The following is an 18,045-nucleotide window of genomic DNA, read 5'->3' as shown; positions in this document are numbered from 1 at the left end:
GAGGATAAAGGAGAATAATATACGTAGGGCCCTTGGTACAGCTCCTGGCGCTGTCCCGCCTGGTTCCTGAGCCTGCCTTCCTACACTCACGCCTGGGCTGATGGTGCCTGCGGTCACCCGGTCCCCACCCTCAGGACACTGGTCTGACACTGGGCAGACTGGGGACTAGTCCGGGCCCTCAGGTCTGTACCAGGAGGGTCCCAGCTCTCAGGTCACAGGTCTGCTGGCCAGGGCTAGCCTGCAGGGCCACGCGGGCGCGGGGAGCCACGGTCACGTGGGAGGGCCATAGGTCTCCCGCCCGTGGACCTGCAGGCGGCGGGCAGAGCGGGCTGGTGGAGGGGGGCAGAGCCCGCGGTAACTCGACCCAAGGCTGTGGGTGGCTTCCTCCTGTTGCTCAGTATCAGGGAGAGGCGGGGAGGACATTCATTATTTCCTAAGTAAGCATCCACCCGTCGCTTCGATAACTATCGATTGTGAAAAGCTGGCGGCGCCCCTTAAAGGCGAAGCCGGGACCCCGCGCGCCGCCGCCGCGTCTGTCTTCCCGGACCCTCCGTGGGGACCTCCTCCACGCATGCAGGGCAGCGATGGGCCAACGCTTCTGCATCGGCTCATCTAGCAGCTTCGGGAACCGCAACCACGAGCTGTGGTTTGACTCCTGCCCGCCCACCCGCGGGGGCCTTTCCTTCCCAGAGCGTCGTGTCAGGCCCTCGGAGCGGGTCACCTGTTCCGCAGCGTCACTGGCGCCCAGGGTTCGAGGACCCGGCCGGCGCTCGGAAAGTTTTTTCCAAAAGCAGATATGCAGCAACCCTCGCTGCAGCAAAGTACAGGACGCGGATTACCCGAACCCTGCCCCACCCCCACCAACCCGGCGACCGGAGCCCGCTGCCGGAGTCCCGCAGCGCCGAGAGCCACCCGCAAATGCACCTACTCTCCCTCCAGCGCCCAAGTGCAATGGGGAGAAAGCCCCAAAGCAAACTCACAGCGCAGAGCCATCCCAGTCCCGGCCCGGAAGGGATCAGGCTGCTGGGGATCGGCCTCCCGCCCGGCCGCTCCAAGAAAATACGCGCGATTTCCCGCCCCGGCCTCCCCTCCTCTCTGCCCCAGCCTTCCCGGCTGGGCTGCTGCGACCCCTCGTACCTGCGGCGGTCCCGGGCTCGCCCTCGCTCTGCTCGCCGGAATCCGAATCCATGCTGCCGGCCGGGCGTCCACAGCCGCCCGCCCGTCCGCGGAGCGCACGGGACCGGCCGGCGTCCGGACTCGGGCTGCCGCGTCGCACTCTGGCCGGGCAATGCGCGGAGGCCGCGGCCAGGGGGCCGCTCGGCAGAGGCTATCGCCGCCCGCACCCCGTTCCCCGCTCCCCGAGCCCGCCGGCCGGTGCCTGCTTGCCAGGCGAGCGCGGGGCGGAGGGTGGGGCGCGCCGGGAGAGCGCGGGGACGAGGGCGGGGAGGCGCGAGTGGGGAGGAGCAGGAGCGTCCGGCGCCCCGCGGGCTCCAGACTGGGGTTAAATACCCGGGGGGCGGTGCCGCTCCTCCACCCGCGCCCTCATCGGGCGCCCGGAGCCCTGGACTTGTGGAGCCGGGGGAGGTCGTGCGAGTCGGCGAGGCTGAGCCCCTTCCCTTGGAGGTGGCCAAGTTTGGAGAAGTCTTAAGTGAAAAAGCGCCTCTACCCAAGTAGGAAAAGGGGAGGTTCAGAGTGGGCGTGCTGGGGCTGCCCGGGTTCGAGTGTAACTCCACAGTTCGGAGACCTTGGCCGAGTGACTTAACTTCTCTGTACCTGTTTCCTCACCTGGAAAATGGGGACAGAGTTCCCTTTTGTCCGGGAGGTTGTGAGGGGAGTATATAAATTATGCGTGTGAGGGGCCGAGAGCAGGGCCTGGCACCTAGCGAGGAAGTAAACGACGCGCGGAGGCAACGCTGCCGCTGGTGATTCTTCTCCCGGCGCGGGCGGGGGCGGGCAGGTTGGGCAAGCCGCTGTGGAGCAGGTTCCAGGACGGGGAGCCCTCGCTGGCGTCCCAGGCAGGACCGCCCTGCTGCCAGTCAAGGAGCCAGGCCACTTCCAGGCCCCGACTCAGGGGCAAAAACGGATTTTAAAACCTTTACTTTGTCTTTAACACAGAGTGCTAAGCTTCCTCAATATCCCCTCCTTCCACTTTCTTAAAAAAAAAAAAAAAGAGAGAAGCGGCTGTATATTTATTTAGTAATTAAGAGACTAAACTAGGGGGGAAATGCACGGAGCAGTAAGGCCTGAGGGGATCCTTTGTTGTTAATTCGTGATTATCCACGCAGTCTTATTTTCTCCCTGAATTATCAGCTCCAACACTTACATAACCTTAGCCCGGCTTCTCAACATACAAATTGTGGGCAGAGAATACAAACACACTTTATTGACCTGTGCAAAATGAAATTGGGAAAAGTCTACCAAAAAGCGCCGTTTATTGTTTCCTCTGTGCACTCATTTAATCTCTACAACGACCTAGTGAGGAATTTAGGTCGAATGATTTGAAAATGCTTTTGTGGTGGTCAAAAATGGTTGAAAGTTGGCAGTTTCGTAGAATTTAACCTATATTGTTATCTCTATTTTGAGATGTGGAAGCTGTCTTAGAGTAGATAACTTTCTTGTGGTCTCAGGTCCAGTATGTGGGTGAGTTGGGCCTTGAAATCTAGTCTGATGTCCGGACCTGCTACTGACCGCTAGGATATAGTGTCACAAGTGTGTTTGGCCTCTTGGCTACCTGAAGTCTACCTCCTTTGGTGAAGGTATGGGCTTCTCAGAGTGCACATACAGCTCTCCTTTGTGTTCTCAGAAAACGTTTTTTGCATGGCCAAACTCATGGACTTTAGCTGGTAAAAGTTGGATGGATTGGAAGGGTCAGAAGAACCCCACGCTAGAAGTGTGATCTTGGGCAAATGGCTTAACCTCCCTCAGTTTCCTCAGGTGATGGCATCTCCTTCATAGGGTGGTGGTAAGGAAGTGAATGAAATAATGAGTGTGGAATCTAGTACCCAATGCCTGGCACACTGTTGATGTTTGATAAATGGGAAGAACGTTCTTAGATCTAATGGGTCCCATTTAGAAAAACAAAATATTTTAAAATCACATTTTTAAGTGAAAAGAAAAAAGTAGCAGCAAAATTTGGATAAAAGTTGACACTCGAAAAATAGCTGGGATCATTTAAAAAGTTTGGCATCGTAGCTTTGTAGTCTTGAGGAAAAACAACGATGATAGCGTCAGAGAACAGAGCATATTGGATTGAAAAGTCATCCAGCTTCCTCTAAGAACTTGTTGCCTAGATTCAACAACAGGAAATGTAAAACTTTCTCTGTTCCCTTAGACCTCCTTTCCCGGCACTTGGTGGAAGCGTTTTTTGTTTTTGTTTGTTTGTGTGTTTGTTTTAATGGACAGGTGGTCTGGGTTGAAGACAGAAATACCACTGAGACATCTGTGTATCTCAGAGAAAACAGGGAAGCTCACTACTGGAACTTGATCAACAGTAAACAAAGTACTGGGAGTGCAGTTCACAATACAGATATGCCCATCAGTCATCAGATCTTTACTGAGTACGAAGTACACTTTAGACCAGAGATGAAATTCTGGGGGCAGAGGGAGGGGGAGGGCTAGTCAAAGTGCTCCTGAAAGGTCTATGAGGTGAGTCTTTAATAAACAGCACCTATTCATTTGTCTGTCCCTGTGTTCAGTCATAGAATATTTCTGCAAAAGGAGGCAGACGTAGAATGAAAAATTGAATGTGGAATTAAACAATGGAGAAGAGAGATCCAAACTAAATAAGATTTCCATTCCAATTTCCTATGATATGCAATCTGTTGTCATGGGATAGCAAGACAAAGGGAAATGACTGCTGGCACGCATGTGTGTTTAATGAAGAACATTAGTGGAACGTACCTTATCTGTCCTCCCAGTGTGGAAAAATCTGTATAAGAGAAGGAAGCCCTTAAAATAGTATCCCACGGCTGTCACCCCCACGAAAACAGTGAAATCTGAGGTGGTGAATCTCCTTTACAAACCAATCCTAGTATATTTCTTTAAAAGAAAGAAAGAAAGAGAAAGCTCTTAGAAAACAGGAAAGGACTTCCGTAGTTCCTCTGTGTATTTTTAGAAGAATGGCATCGCTTTGCAGACTTGAATCTAGAGTCTGAGGGTTATAAACTGCTTTTCTCAGTGTTTCCACTACATCTTTTCAGCCTGGCTACTCTTCAGACACAAAAATTTCTAACTCTTATTGGTCATTTCTTAGCTTCAGCTAATGAAATCAGTGGCTTTTTAAGGAAATTGTCTGTCTGGTGGGAAAAGCATATTTATTTGTAAGGCGTCAAGAAACAGATCATAAAATAGATCCATTTCTGCTAACACAATAATACTCCTTTGATCCAAGCCAGTGCTATGACTCATCTGCCTGTCTCCTCTTGTGGGATGGAAAGGGAGCTGTCTGTAACCTTCGGCAGGCAGCCGGGAGAAGGGAGGGAGGGAGGTTCCTCTCACAAACCAGGGCTGTGGTTCTACTTCAAAAACCCACAGGGTTCTGGAACTGGTGTGTTTCTGGGCTGAAGTGGCCCTTGGTACTTTGGAATGAGATCTTGGCCAGGATAGCCCCATTTTTAATAACTTGTCTTAAGGTGGGTATTGGCGCCAAGGAAGCTTCTGCCCAGAGCCAAGGTGACCTCCATGGGGCTCTAGGCAAGCTGGACAGGGGAGTCTGAGCTGGCTTCATATCCATCTGGCAGAACAAGATGCTGGGAGACAGCCTTGAAAGAGGGGGCTTTTCCTATTTTTTTTCTCCTGGCTAGCAAAAATAAGTTTTATTGCCCCCCACCTTATTTCAAAAGCAATGCCCATCACTGTAGAAAAAAATGGAAAAACTTATAAGCAAAGAAAGAAGAAAATTTAAAAATCCATTCATAATTCTACCAGTTGCAATAACTATTAACATCTTTTGAAAAATTTCCTTGTTTGTGTGTACAGTATTCTGCTTTTGTAAATTGTTTTTCCTTTTAACGATGGTGAACATCATTCCATCTACTCTCTGACAATATGATTTTTAATAGGTGCACAGTATTCTCTTGTATGGGTGTACCGTAAGGTATTTCAGCAGTCCTCTATTGTTGGGCATACCGGTTGTTTCCAATTTTCTGGTAAAATAGACAGCATCAGTGAACATCCTCATGTCCAAATCTTTGCACACATCTTTTTTTTTTTTTTTTAATTTATTTTTGGCTGCGTTGGGTCTTCATTGCTGTGGGCTCTCTCTAGTTGTGGTGAGCGGGGGCTACTCTTCATTGCAGTGTGCGGGCTTCTCATTGCAGTGGCTTCTCTTGTTCTGGAGCACGGGCTGTAGAGCGCAGGCTCAGTAGTTGTGGTGCGCGGGTTCAGTAGTTGTGGCTTGCGGGCTCTAGGGCGCAGGCTCAGTAGTTGTGGCGCGCGGGTTCAGTAGTTGTGGCTTGCGGGCTCTAGGGCGCAGGCTCAGTAGTTGTGGCGCACGGGCTTAGTTGCTCCGCGGCATGTAGGATCTTCCCGGACCAGGGCTTGAACCCGTGTCCCTTGCATTGGCAGGCGGATTCTTAACCACTGTGCCACCAGGGAAGCCCTGCACACATCTTTAATCAATGTTTGTGAACCTTCAGCAGTCTCCTTCATTCTTGGGAGAAAGAAACAAGACAGAAGATTATAGCTAACAAAATAATTGCTATATCTATGCTGAGACATTAAGGTTATCAAGAATTTTAACGAGGGCTTCCCTGGTGGCGCAGTGGTTGAGAATCTGCCTGCTAATGCAGGGGACACGGGTTCGAGCCCTGGTCTGGGAAGATCCCACATGCCACGGAGCAGCTGGGCCCGTGATCCACAACTACTGAGCCTGCGCGTCTGGAGCCTGTGCCCCGCAACGGGAGGGGCCGCGATAGTGAAAGGCCCGCGCACCGCGATGAAGAGCGGTCCCTGCACCGCGATGAAGAGTGGCCCCCACTTGCCGTAACTAGAGAAAGCCCTCGCACGAACTGAAGACCCAACACAGCCAAAAATAAAGAAATAAATAAAATAAAGTAGCTATAAAAAAAAAAAAAGAGAATTTTAACGAGCATGATCCCTCTCGGCAGAGGGGGGGTTAGTTGAATTCATTCTTGAATTTATCAAGCATTGCTTGAGCCCAGAGGGCGTTCCTATAGGTTGAGGAGAGAAATGGAAAACATCCTTCTGCATTTCTTTGTGGGCAATATGTCCTCTGCATAGGCCCATCCACATCCAGACACCTGTGGGAGGTAGGGGTGGGAGAGGCTGGCAATGTGGGCATCAGGCTGTTCTCCCAAGCTTTTAGCTTCTGCCCTCATGGGCTGCCTACAGGACAGCTTCCTGAGCAGTGAATGCAGTGATAGTGACTGTAAAGCACTGATTCAGAGGGAGAGGGAAATTGAGAAAGAAGGAAGAGGAAGAGAAAGAGGGAGAAAGAGGAAAACTCCATGGGCCCAATCTCTGTTGTGCTTTGGCTCAGCCTCCCATGGGGTTGTTTGTAAGCCTTTCAAATTGTCTTACAAACAGGACCAGGATCATAGGTTCAGCACCGCTGGGAGTCTCCCCGATTGCCGCATATGGTGTCTTGGGCCCCCTGTGGCGTTCACTCTGGGGGCTGCAGGACGTGACTGTGCTGTATTGGAGCTGTTCTTAAAACCATCCACAGGGCTCGTATGTGGGCACCCTAAGTGACTGTTTTAGCTGTGCGCTATGTCTTCCCATCTTCCTGGATCCTTACACAGCTCTGTGGCGTGGAAACGGTCAATTTATTCCTACTGGGGAGAAGAGGGACTCAAGACCCATGAGGCTCAAGCAGCAACCAGAGTCCTTACAGTTTAGGAAGATAAGCGAGTACTCAAAGACTGGATAGGGGCAATATTGCTCCAGTTTTCAAAAGTAAGAAAGGAGTGGATTTCAGGAATAACAGATTGATGGCCTTTTTGCCACTCTCTAGCAAAAGTCTGAAACAAACAGGTTTATAGACGTTTAAAGAAGAAAGCGGTGATCACCAGCAACCAACATTATCATGTCCCATTAAAATGACCATGTTAACTTTCTTTAAACAGGGTCATTAGGTGTATAAATCAAGATAATTTTATTCAACTTCGAGGCAGCAAGTATTAGTTAAGCATCCTCTGTGCTTCAGGTGCAAAGTGAAGGGAACTGACTGCCACAGATATTACATGTTGTGATTTAAGTAAAGAATTTGATGAAGTCTTACATAGATAATGGACTTGAGGTCACAGGGAGGGGGAAGGATAAGCTGGGACGAAGTGAAAGAGTAGCATTGACATATATACACTACCAAACGTAATAATAGATAGCTAGTGGGAAGCAGCTGCATAGCACAGGGAGATCAGTGTCCACCTAGAGGGGTGGGTTAGGGAGGGTGGGAGGGAGGCGCAAGAGGGAGGGGTTGTGGGGATATAGGTATACATATAGCTGATTCACTTTGTTATACAGAAGAAACTAACACACCATTGTAAAGCAATTATACTCCAATAAAGATGTTAAAAAAAGGAAAAAAAGAATTTGAAGTCTTAACATAATTCCCTTGCTGTTAGGTAGATCTAGAACTGGTTGAACAACCCTACCCAGTGAGCCTTGATTCATGGTTCTGAGTTAACTTGGAGGGAGGTCTCCAGTGGAGTGACACAGAGCTCTGTCTTGGCTCTGGTCTATTCTGTTTTTTGTTTGTTTTTTTTTTTTTTTTTGCTTTTTTTTAATCAGTGCTTTAGAGGATGAATTTGGTTGTGCTTATCAAATGTGTAGCTGCCCTGCTAGGACAGGTCAGGGAAGACTTGGAATCACATGGAAAAGGTATATGGGTCTTGACTGTCCGTGAATTCCACGAGTCCACAGAGGAATAACAGCTGCATTGCTACAAGAAGGGCAGGAATAGTCCTCTGTATTTGAGCTGGTATTATGGACACCAGGGGTCTTGTGAACATCTGGTGCCACATTTTAAGGAGACATACCAGGGAGCTCCCAGAGGAGGGGAACCAGAACAGTGAAGGAGGTTTGGAGAATATTCTGTATAAGGAGGTTTGAGTGTCAGGCTTGGGAAAGAAAGTAAACAAGACATGACCAGATGGATGTCCTCAAATGTGTGAAGACCTAGACTCAAGGCTGATACAGAACTGATAGACAGATGTTATAAGAAAGCAGAATTTGGATCTAGGGCCAGTCTCGGCCTGCTGGTCCTCAGATCCATCCGTGCCCTTTCTCTGCTTTGTATGGAGGAAGGGCTGACCCTTGCAGGCTGCGTTTGCCATCCTGTAAGCTAGGTGCCAGCTGGATCCAACCAATGTGAGGTACTGGCAGAAGATTGGAGGGCAGGGCAAGGGAGAGCCAGGATATTCTCTTCAACCCTCTATCCCTCAGTTCTGTGATAGTGGCTGCATCTCCTCCATGGCTCCAACTCCTTCCAGATGGACCCACTGTAGTTCCAGCTTCCATCAGGTGACCACTGCTTCTGGGTTCCAGTAACAGCACCTCCTCCCTTGTGTCCCTCCAGCCCAGGGTGGCAGTGGCTTCCTGCTGTTGCTAATATCTAGGTTGCCTCACTGTCCTCTGGCTTCTCAGCTTTTCTGTCACTTCTGTAGTTGGTTCCCTGTGTTACTCTTTTGAAAATTATATATTTTCAGAGTTGGGATTAGAACTCAAGGCTCCTGACCCGAGATCAGCACTCTTTTCATTTCATGTTGGCTCTCTCTTCCTGCATATATCTTTATTAACTATCCACTCGTGGATTATATTAATCACTCTTTTGATCTATAGGACGGAAAATTGAGTCTCCTAAATCGTTTATTTTTTTAATTCTCTTATGATTATGTGACAACCTAGTTCAATAATGCTTACTCGCTAGTTATTTTACAGAACAAATACTGCTTGCCAAGTGTTACTGGAAGCTTTTTTTCCTCCCTTCAAAGCATTTTTTACTTAGAAAAGCTAAATACATGCTCCAATCTGGAATATTCCATTTATGTAAGTCTCTGATTTCATAATGTCTATGTTGAATCAAGGGCTGTAGAAAAGGGAAGGAATGCTCGAGGTCACTAATCCCATCACTTTAGATACAAAGAAACAGGTTCAGAAAGATGGAGTGGCTTGCCCAACATTAGGGGCAGAAGTGGGGCTAGAACCCAGGTCTCAGGCCTGAGTTCAGGATACTTATCATACCGCCATGCTCCCATAAAGGAGCTCCCGTGATCCTTTATGGGAGCATGGCAGTATGAGTTTACTGTTTACTCTCTTTCACTACATCCAGTTTTCCATCTGCTTCTGCCTTTGGTTCCCAAATCTCTTCCCCAATGCCTATCTTTCCCCTCTTTTCAACTCCTGCTTACCAGGAGTTTTAGTAGACCATCTCCACTTGGAATGGAATTATCAAAAGCAGGACTTGACCAACCCCTCTTTTTAATTTCTTTATCTCATCAACAACTTCCTTCAGTTCCCTCCCTTTCCCTCCTTTCTCCTCCCCTCCCCTTCTTTTCTGGATTTTCAGACTTTCCATTCTTCTCTCTTCTCAAGCCAACATTTTCTTTCCCACCAAGTCTTCTCTTGGCATTGTCCTTTAATTGGTCCCTCTCTTTTGTGTTCAAAGCCAATCTGCCCAATTGAAGCCATCAACACTTCCAAGGGAGGAATCTTTCAAACACTGGATCTGATTCCTGGTTGCTATAAACCTTTGATCATTCTCTGAGGAAAGCCATAAATTAATGTCATCTCTTGGCAGGACTCCTGGGACTATCCAGATTACTTCCCTGGCCTCTTGATTGTGGATGTGATCATCTTAACACCTCAAACACTATGGCATAGATGGGAAATCCTCCCATAGCCAAGAATATAACATTTATTTTAGGTCAAACCATTAACACGTATCATCCCATGGGAATTTCCAGTGTTTCAACAATTTTCTCTTTTGGCTGTCGGTATCAATCTTAGCTGGTGTTTAAATCTTTCCAAATTTGTGTTATCTAGACATTCATGAGTGGTTAGATTTATTGAAGCTCTTTCAGGATAACGTCATTACAATATAATATTTGAGTCACAATGACCTTGTTCAAATGAACTAATCCTACGCCCAGACAGACACATTGACACCATATTTCCAGTTGGCTTAATTATATTCTTCTATCTTTCCAAATTTTGTGTTACTTTCTTCCAACGTGGATTTTGTCAAGTCACATACTTAAGAATCCAAGAACTCAGTTCACCCTTCACATTCCTGTAGCTCACACTTTCATTTCTCTTGATGAAGTTGATAAGTCCAAGGATCAACTATTGGATTTCTGTCCCAGAAAACAAGTGTGGGGGACACCCGCCTCCTTCCTTAGTCCAGGTGATAGTGCTGCAAGAGTTAGCAGGAATGGGGAGTGGCCCAGAGGAAAGAGGGCAGCCTTGGACACCAGGATCTGAACTGCATCATGTTCTCCTCTCCTAGACAGAGTGGAGGGTGGGTCAGAGCAATGCTAACTCTCAGTTCCAAATAATCACATCGTTCCAAAATCTCCATAGTTACCCAAGGTGCCAACAGCCTCCCAGTTCCCCAGACTTGTAGCCTTCATATTAGTTCTGTGATTTTTTGGGGTCTTACTTCCACTTTGGCGTTCACCGTTCTATCAAATTCTAATGCTATTTCTTACACAAGTTTCTTGATTTTACCCTTTCCTTTCCAAATCCACAGTCTCCCTCCTCCCAGCTCTTCACCCGTATCTTGATTGCTGCAGCAGCACTTCAGCATTGCCCAAATCTCCCTACACCCAAGCCAGAGCTCAGGCTCCCTCAACCAACTCTTTTTCATCTGAGAGCTTGTGTCTTTACCATCCTTCTCTGTTCCCTATGCACAGGAGAGCCTTGACTATGTATCAAAACAGTGATGGGTTTATCCCAGTCCATCCCATTTCAGTCTCTCCCTGCTTCCTGCCTTAATTTCTCTGGCTCTCTGTTTGCTGCAGCTCCATCCCTGATGTGTGGGCTCCTCCCACTGCCTTCCCCTAGCACAAGGCCTGTCTCCTTCCTGCCAGCCTGGATGCTGTGCTGTGATAGTTGGAGGTTTTGACTCTCTGGCTTGGCCTCAGGCCCTTGTCCCCAGAATTATCCTCTAGGGAACTTTGGGTCAGCATGCCCTGGTGTTCCTGGAACCCACATCTTCTTCTTGGCTTTGCCTCTGGACCACTAAGTGTTGGGTAATTTCTGGCATGTTGGAGTGAAGACACCTGGATTTTTGTCCTGGCTGTTCATGAACTCAATGTGTGAGTTTAAATAAGTCAGGGCTGCGTGCCCCAGCCCTCTTCAGATGCCAGTTCTGAGGACCTTCAGCTTGTCATCCTGCATGCCTTGAACATATCCCGCACTTCCCTGCTAATGCCTGAGCCTGTCCTGACCAATTCCCTTTCCCCCCACAAGATGAGGAGGGGGATGAGTCTTGTTTGTAACCCGGCATTCAGCATACCCTGGGTCCCTGCTTATTCACTGACCCCCAGTTTCTCCCTTGGATCTGTCCCACAGACTGTATAAACCAATGTGCTTTGGTCTTGCCTCAGTTTCCCCATTTGCACTCATGTGTTCTTCTTGGGGTGGTGGCCCCGCCTTCGACACCAACTCTGAGGTCTGGCCATTTCCTATTACTTGAGGTAGCACGAGCAAGGCAATTTTCACCTCTAGAGAGTTTGCCCAGTACAAGCTACTCTTTGTAGACTCTTACTTTGCTTCAGAAATTAATTTGATTGGATATTTTTGAATGGCCAGAATTTTTTTTTGATTATCAGTTGTCTTACAGCACCTTTTAAGAATATAACCAAGAACCAGGAGAAGTCAGAAAGTAAAAACCCTTGAGCTATCAGAAAAGTAAAAGCTATCTTTTAGTCAGAGGAGAGTCCCTTAGACTCTCACTCATCGTCTAGCTTTTCAAATTCTGTCAGGTGTGAGGACAAGAGGGAGGGGTTGAGCAGCCACTCCAGGCAGCACTGGAGCCAGAGTGGAGGAGCTTCTGTCCTCGCCCACATCCCCGGAGTACTCACCTTCCCCTGTGTCCTGGTGGCTTCTCAACTGCAAACACCTGCAGGCTTCTGGGAGTGCCGGAGAGCTAATGGCAGCAGCCTTCAAAGAATGGTGGACAGAATTTGGGAATAAAATCTAGGTTTCCACCCCTTGTGTGGGACAGCTCTACACAGTCTTGTAGAGGCCCCAGCTGCCCACAGGGTAAGTAAGTTCCACCTGTAATCTGTGCACCTGTATGGGCTGCTTTCCCTTTCCTGTCACTCTCCCAACCCCCTGCTGGAGCTTCCTGGAATTACCACCCTAACAAAAAACTTGTTAAATCCTTAAATCCTTATCTCAGGGTCCATGTCTCAGGAAGCTATCCTAAATCACATGTCAAGCAAAAAGGCCGAGACATGATGGAAAGAGAAAATAGAAGAACGTTGAAAAGGCAGAGACAAGAACTAAAGTATCGGGGCCCTGGGCTCATCTAGCAGGGCCCATTGGGCTGAGGGTATGTGACATAATTATTGCCACACTGAGGGCTATAGTGGTGATCTGGGGATAGTGTATTCTCTCCTGGAGGCCTGGGAAATAAGTACAACATTTTAGAAAGGTTTCTGCCTGGAGGAGTAAAAATAGGTTGGGACGCTGAAAGGAATAATTCACTGGCTCTCTAGAAGCTTGAGTTTCTTGGATGCCCCTTTCCCTGATAGCTAGGATTTAACTGGGTTTTCAGTTGAGCTAAAATTATTGCTTTCAAGCTTCAAAGCTCCTGGTTCCCACAGTTTGATTCTTTGAGATTTGTATTCTTCATGTTTTTCACAGTGTTCGGTTTTATCCCTTCTCATCTCCTGTTTGCATAATGGAGTTCTCTTTTTAAAGTCTGCCTTCCCACAGAAGCCCCTTTCCCTCCTTGGTCATTCCAACTGCCCTTCTTGTGTACCATTATCTCATTCTTGGGGTGTGGGGATCGTCTTTGTGTTCAGTATTCCAAGGGCCAGTGTACTGAGATTTGTACTTCTGTTTTGTTTCCAATCCAAATTGATGATTTTTTTGCAGTTTTCATCCAGATGTTTGATATCATGTAAACACAGCTTGAAAGTGTTCCTGAACTGCTTACAGATGTACACCAGTGAAATCCTTTCCAAATTATATATAATGATGCTCTATTTATATCTGTGTCATAGTCTCTGGCTTGAGTTTTAGCTATAAGACTAAATTGGAAAGAAAGTGAAAAATTCACATGTGTGGGTGATTTGTCTACTTGATTAAAGATTTTGGATATTTGGAAATATTCAGGAATTGACATCATTTTCCACTGAATGCTGGCATATCTGTAGCCATGGTGTTCTGAACTGGATGTTTGTGCCCCCATTCGTATGTTGACGCCCTAAGCCCCAGTGTGATGGTATTTGGAGATGAGTTCTTTGGGAGGTGATTAGGGTTAGATGAGGTCATAAAGGTGGGGCCCTTATAATGGGATGAGCGTCCTTATAGGAAGAGATACCAGAGAGCTTTCCCTCTCTCTCTGTTTCTCTCTCCCCACCACCTCTTTCTCTCCCTGTGCTCACATAAGGAAGGGGTCATGTGAACACATAGTGAGAAGGTGGCCATCTGCAACCCAAGAAGAGAACTCTCACCAGAACCTGACCATGCTGGCACTTTGATCATAGACTTCTGGCACTTTGATCATAGAAGTCATAGACTTCTCACTAGCAGTAAATAGAATTTCTGTTGTTTAAGCACCCAGTCTATGGTATTTTGTTATGGGGCCTGAGCAGAGTAATACACATGGGGACCCAGATCTGTTGATCCCTTTAGTGTATGGTCACTGTGACTCTCAAACCTGCTCTATACAATTTAGACCAAGCCGAGACCTCCTTGCTTGGTGTTTGGCATCAGAAAGACACCCTCTAAGCCCTTAATCCTAGATCTACTTAATTCTTATCAAAGGCTTGGCTGCAGATACAGTATTTATGGGTGATTGCATAAAGGATATTATAGCATATTGTATTTTTTAAAGATGGCAGCAACAATATCTCCCATCCACATACTTTTCTGCAATGTGACCTTGACAGGTCTCCTACCAAGAAGTGGGGTCTTTGTCCTCTCCCCAAAATCTGGGTGGGCCTGTGACTTGTTTGTAACCAACTGAATGCAGTGAAAGGGACTTTGTATACTTCTGAGGTAGGCAAGAAGTATGCAAAGTATATAGCTTCTGTCTGGCTCTCTGGGACACTCACCTTCAGAGCCCTGAACTGGCATGTAAGAATTCCAGCTATGTTGAGGACTCCATGCAAGGAAGCGTTGGCCATGTGAAGAGGCCATGTGTGAGCCCTCCTGTTCCAGCCAACAGCCAAATCAACCACCAGACATGTAAGTGAAGATGCCTCCATCTGCCAGCTTTTGAGTTGCCACTAGGTTAGTCCCCAACATTGTGGAGCAGAAACAAGCTGTGTTGTAGCCTGCCCAAATTTCTGGCCCACAAAATTGTAAGCAAAATAAAATATTTTTAAGTCATCTTAAAAATTTAAGTCATAATTTTGTTATGCATCTACAGTAACTGAAAGAGATATGCATTTCATTTGATTCCTGTGAGTAAAATCCCATCTGTGGATCAAGCCAGACCAACAGAAACCCACCTTGTTTGGATCATTGAGTAGCCCTCAGGTGTGGTGCCCTGATTTGTACCATCAGGCAGGATCAGAGGCAGCTGTTCTGTAGAGATACTGTTGAGGATGGGACAGAGTTCACTTAGAGCTTAGTGCAGGAAAAATTGTGTTTACTGGAAGCAATTGGTATCTTGCAAACACTATGCATCTTATTATTGCTCAGCTTTCCCTCTTTGCTTTGGCTTCTAGGAAGCTCAGGACTAACTCTGTGACCAACCTGTAACAACTAATCTTATCTCTTTGTATCCTGCTATATCTATTTTTGTTAGCCCCTCAAAATACTTTTGGAACAAGGTGGGGTATAAATGGATTAACGTGGGAATGAATGTCCCTCAAATCACTCTAGTATTTGAGAGTGTTAGTAGATTGAGCTAGTGTAGATTGAGCTAGTTCCAACATATAGCTTTATTATAACTTTATTAAAAACTAAACATATCTTACATATCAAACATATCTAAAACAAAAATACAAGAAGCTAAAAGGGGCCATCTAGACCACAAGTTAAAAGAAATAATAATCCACTACAGAGTAATATAACATCATTTAGTAAGCTAAACAGTGAGGCATTTCGACAGGGAAAGTATATTTATTGAGCATCCACTAGCTCCCAGGCATTTTCTAGATCCTTTACTTACATAAGTGCATTTAATCACGTTTAATCCTGATAGCGCCATGAACATAAGGTTATCTTATGTTGCAAATGAAAAAACTGAGGCTCAGAGAGGTTAATAAACTTGTCCCAGTCACACAGCTAAGTGAGAGAGCTAAGGTTCAGACTCCATGCCCTTTCCAGTTATGGTGGGATTGATGACAGCTTTGAGGTGCACGTAAGTTAGAATACTTCTCCGGGCATAAATCAAACACTGTTCAAGTGCAGATGAATCTCTTTTGTGGGGATGGGGCTTTGTTGCAACTTATCATGGTGGAGGAGGGATCCAGGGCCCTGGGGTGCAGCAGGCAGGGAAGGCTGAGCTGCTGCAGGAGAGGAAGCAGTGACATGCCCCCAGGGGACAGCCTCTTACACAGTCCCCACTTTCTGAGCCCACACTTTCAGAATGGGTGTTTTGTTTTCTTTTTCCCCTTCCATGTTATCACCACCACACCCCACCCTCCACAGGAGAATATCATTACTTCTTCAAGGAGGTTCCCTGGAAAACCTCTCAGATGTTGGCCACACCTGTGGGTGAGGTTTCTGTCACACGCACCAGTGTGAGAGCCTGCTTGTTTCTGGGCACTGTCACATAGAGAGGCATTTGCCATTTCTCCTCACATATGGATGGACCCTGAAGAAATGTGTTCTTGGTACCGAAATAATTCCTCTCAATGGATTCAGCCACGAGATCAGGCAAGCGTCGTGACCATGGGCTTCTGGGCGGGTCCTGGACCTTCTTGCATTTTGCGTCAAGAATTGTTCAGTAATGATACCCTGCTTGCTGCGTCCTTTGCCAGCCAGTGATTTTAACCACCAGAGAAAAGTAAGCCCGGCCTGTGGGCAAGAACTCCATCCAAGCCCTAGCCACATGCTGTCATTTATCTGGGTAATGCCATGGAAACTATGACTTAAATTCTCTCATCTCTTTAGTGGCGTGTCTGCATAAATGACCCTTTGGTTGCTATTGGAGTTAGCCTTTAAGTAGGCATGAGGTGACATGCATTTGGGGGAGCCAAGTAACTAGACACCTTCTCCCCTGCTGGCCATGGTGCCTGAAGTCCCACCATCAGGGATTCAGGCTACTGAATCAAGAGGAAGCTTTCAGTGTACAAGAGCCTCTCTATAAAAACATCCCTGGATGAATACGTGAAGCAGGTATAGGGAAGCCCCAAGCTGAGCTGCTGCCTTCGCTATGCTCAGCGCCTCCTCCCTGTTCCCAAGGCACCAGTAACTGGTACATACGACATTCATTAGGCCATATGTACTCAATCCTGGTCAGTTCTGGAGCCAATTCAGTATGTTAGTGACCTTTACCTACCAGCAGATGGGGATTGGCAGTTCACCCACTCATTCATTCATTCATCCAGTTTTTATTGAGCCAGCTACATGCTCAGGTGTTAGACATTTGACTGGACTCTGGGGATACTGGAGTGAGCACGGTCCCTGCCACCATGGGGCATTCATTATGGTATAGGAGGTAGACAAGTTCACCAATAAATGTGTCATGGGTCGGATGGCAATGAGCGCTGTGAAGAAGATAAGGGGCCAGAGCATGATAGGAATGGGGAAAGATGTGTGTGATATTTCAAATGGGCAGACAGCAAAGTTCTCTTGGTTGAAGTGACAATTGGACAGAAGCTGTATACAGTGAACCAGCTAGTGAGCTAGCGACATGGGGAAGGGCATCCCAGGCAGAGGGGCACAGGGTGTGCTGGAGGACCATCAAGGAGACTGGAGGCTGGGGGAGGCGTGGGGAGGTGGTCAGTGAGGAGGACAGAGAGGGAGATGGGCAGGAGCATTTACTCCTCATTCCTTGTCCGAGTGCCTAGAAGGCTTGGGGTAAACCCTGGTAGACAGCACTCGCCAAGCTGCAGCCTCTCTCCCAGAGAGCCAGGGAGCTTCATCCAGAGCTGCAGTTTACCTGGAGGAGGCCTTAGAAACTTCCTGCCAATTCCCCTGGGAATTGGGGAATTCAATTCCCCAGTTGAATTGGGGAACTGTAACCCCACCCCTCCCCTCTGCATTGGCAAGTACCATCCCTCTGCAGGCTCCTGTACCCTACCCCCACCATGGTCCCTACAACCTTCACTTGGCCACCCCCTATTTCCCCACCCCTGAAACCAGGGTGGGAGCAGGCCACCTTGCAGGTTGGTTCTTCTTAACCCCAGCCCTGCCTCGTATAGGCTTCTGTGCCACCCACTATGTTCCTAGCCAGTCCTGCCACCCCATTTCTGAGGCTGGCCTGTTGGCACAGAATCACTGCTGGGGAAAAGAGCTATGAGAGGGCTTGCGGACAAACACCTTCCACATTGTGATTTTGTCCAAGGCTCACCCTGGGTAAGCCTCGCCTACCCTTGGAAAATTCACTGAGTGCTTGGTGTGTGCTAGGCACTGTGCTTTACATGTGTCAAGATTTCCCAATGAGATAGGTATTACTAAATTTTATCCCCATTTTACAGATGAGAAAATGGAGGCTCAGAAAGGCTAAATCATTTGCTGAAGGTCACACAGCTGGTAAGTGGTGAAGTTTTGGTTGAAACCCAAATCAAGTATAAAAACAATAAGAGTTGAATGTATTCAGAAAGAGGTTTTGAATTGAGAATTGTAGCAGGGATAGTTCTGCAGCTCCAGGCATGGAGGAGCTGATCCATATATCTTGCCCGCACTGTTTGCCCACCAAGAATGAAGATCCTGGAAACTCTCCTGCCATTCCTC

General features: G+C 47.5%; 1 protein-coding gene and 1 long non-coding RNA gene across 2 annotated transcripts in view; one reads left to right on the top strand and one right to left on the bottom strand.

The window, feature by feature from the left end:
- The window catches only part of TNFAIP8L3 (TNF alpha induced protein 8 like 3), a 40,244-nt gene extending 38,913 nt beyond the window's left edge, over positions 1 to 1,331 (bottom strand). The window contains exon 1 of the mRNA XM_057542582.1: positions 1,138 to 1,331. Within this exon, the coding sequence (XP_057398565.1) occupies positions 1,138 to 1,189 (52 nt within the window). The 5' untranslated portion in view covers positions 1,190 to 1,331. The remainder of the gene's footprint in view (positions 1 to 1,137) is intronic.
- LOC130707546 (uncharacterized) overlaps positions 1 to 17,818 on the top strand; it is a 44,051-nt gene extending 26,233 nt beyond the window's left edge. Inside the window, exon 3 of the long non-coding RNA XR_009007465.1 lies at positions 17,790 to 17,818. This is a non-coding gene — a long non-coding RNA (uncharacterized LOC130707546). The remainder of the gene's footprint in view (positions 1 to 17,789) is intronic.
- The last annotated feature ends 227 nt before the right edge of the window (positions 17,819 to 18,045 follow it).

Source organism: Balaenoptera acutorostrata, chromosome 3 (assembly GCF_949987535.1).
Source record: "Balaenoptera acutorostrata chromosome 3, mBalAcu1.1, whole genome shotgun sequence".
NCBI lineage: Eukaryota > Metazoa > Chordata > Mammalia > Artiodactyla > Balaenopteridae > Balaenoptera > Balaenoptera acutorostrata.
This window is presented reverse-complemented; position numbering and strand designations above follow the sequence as displayed.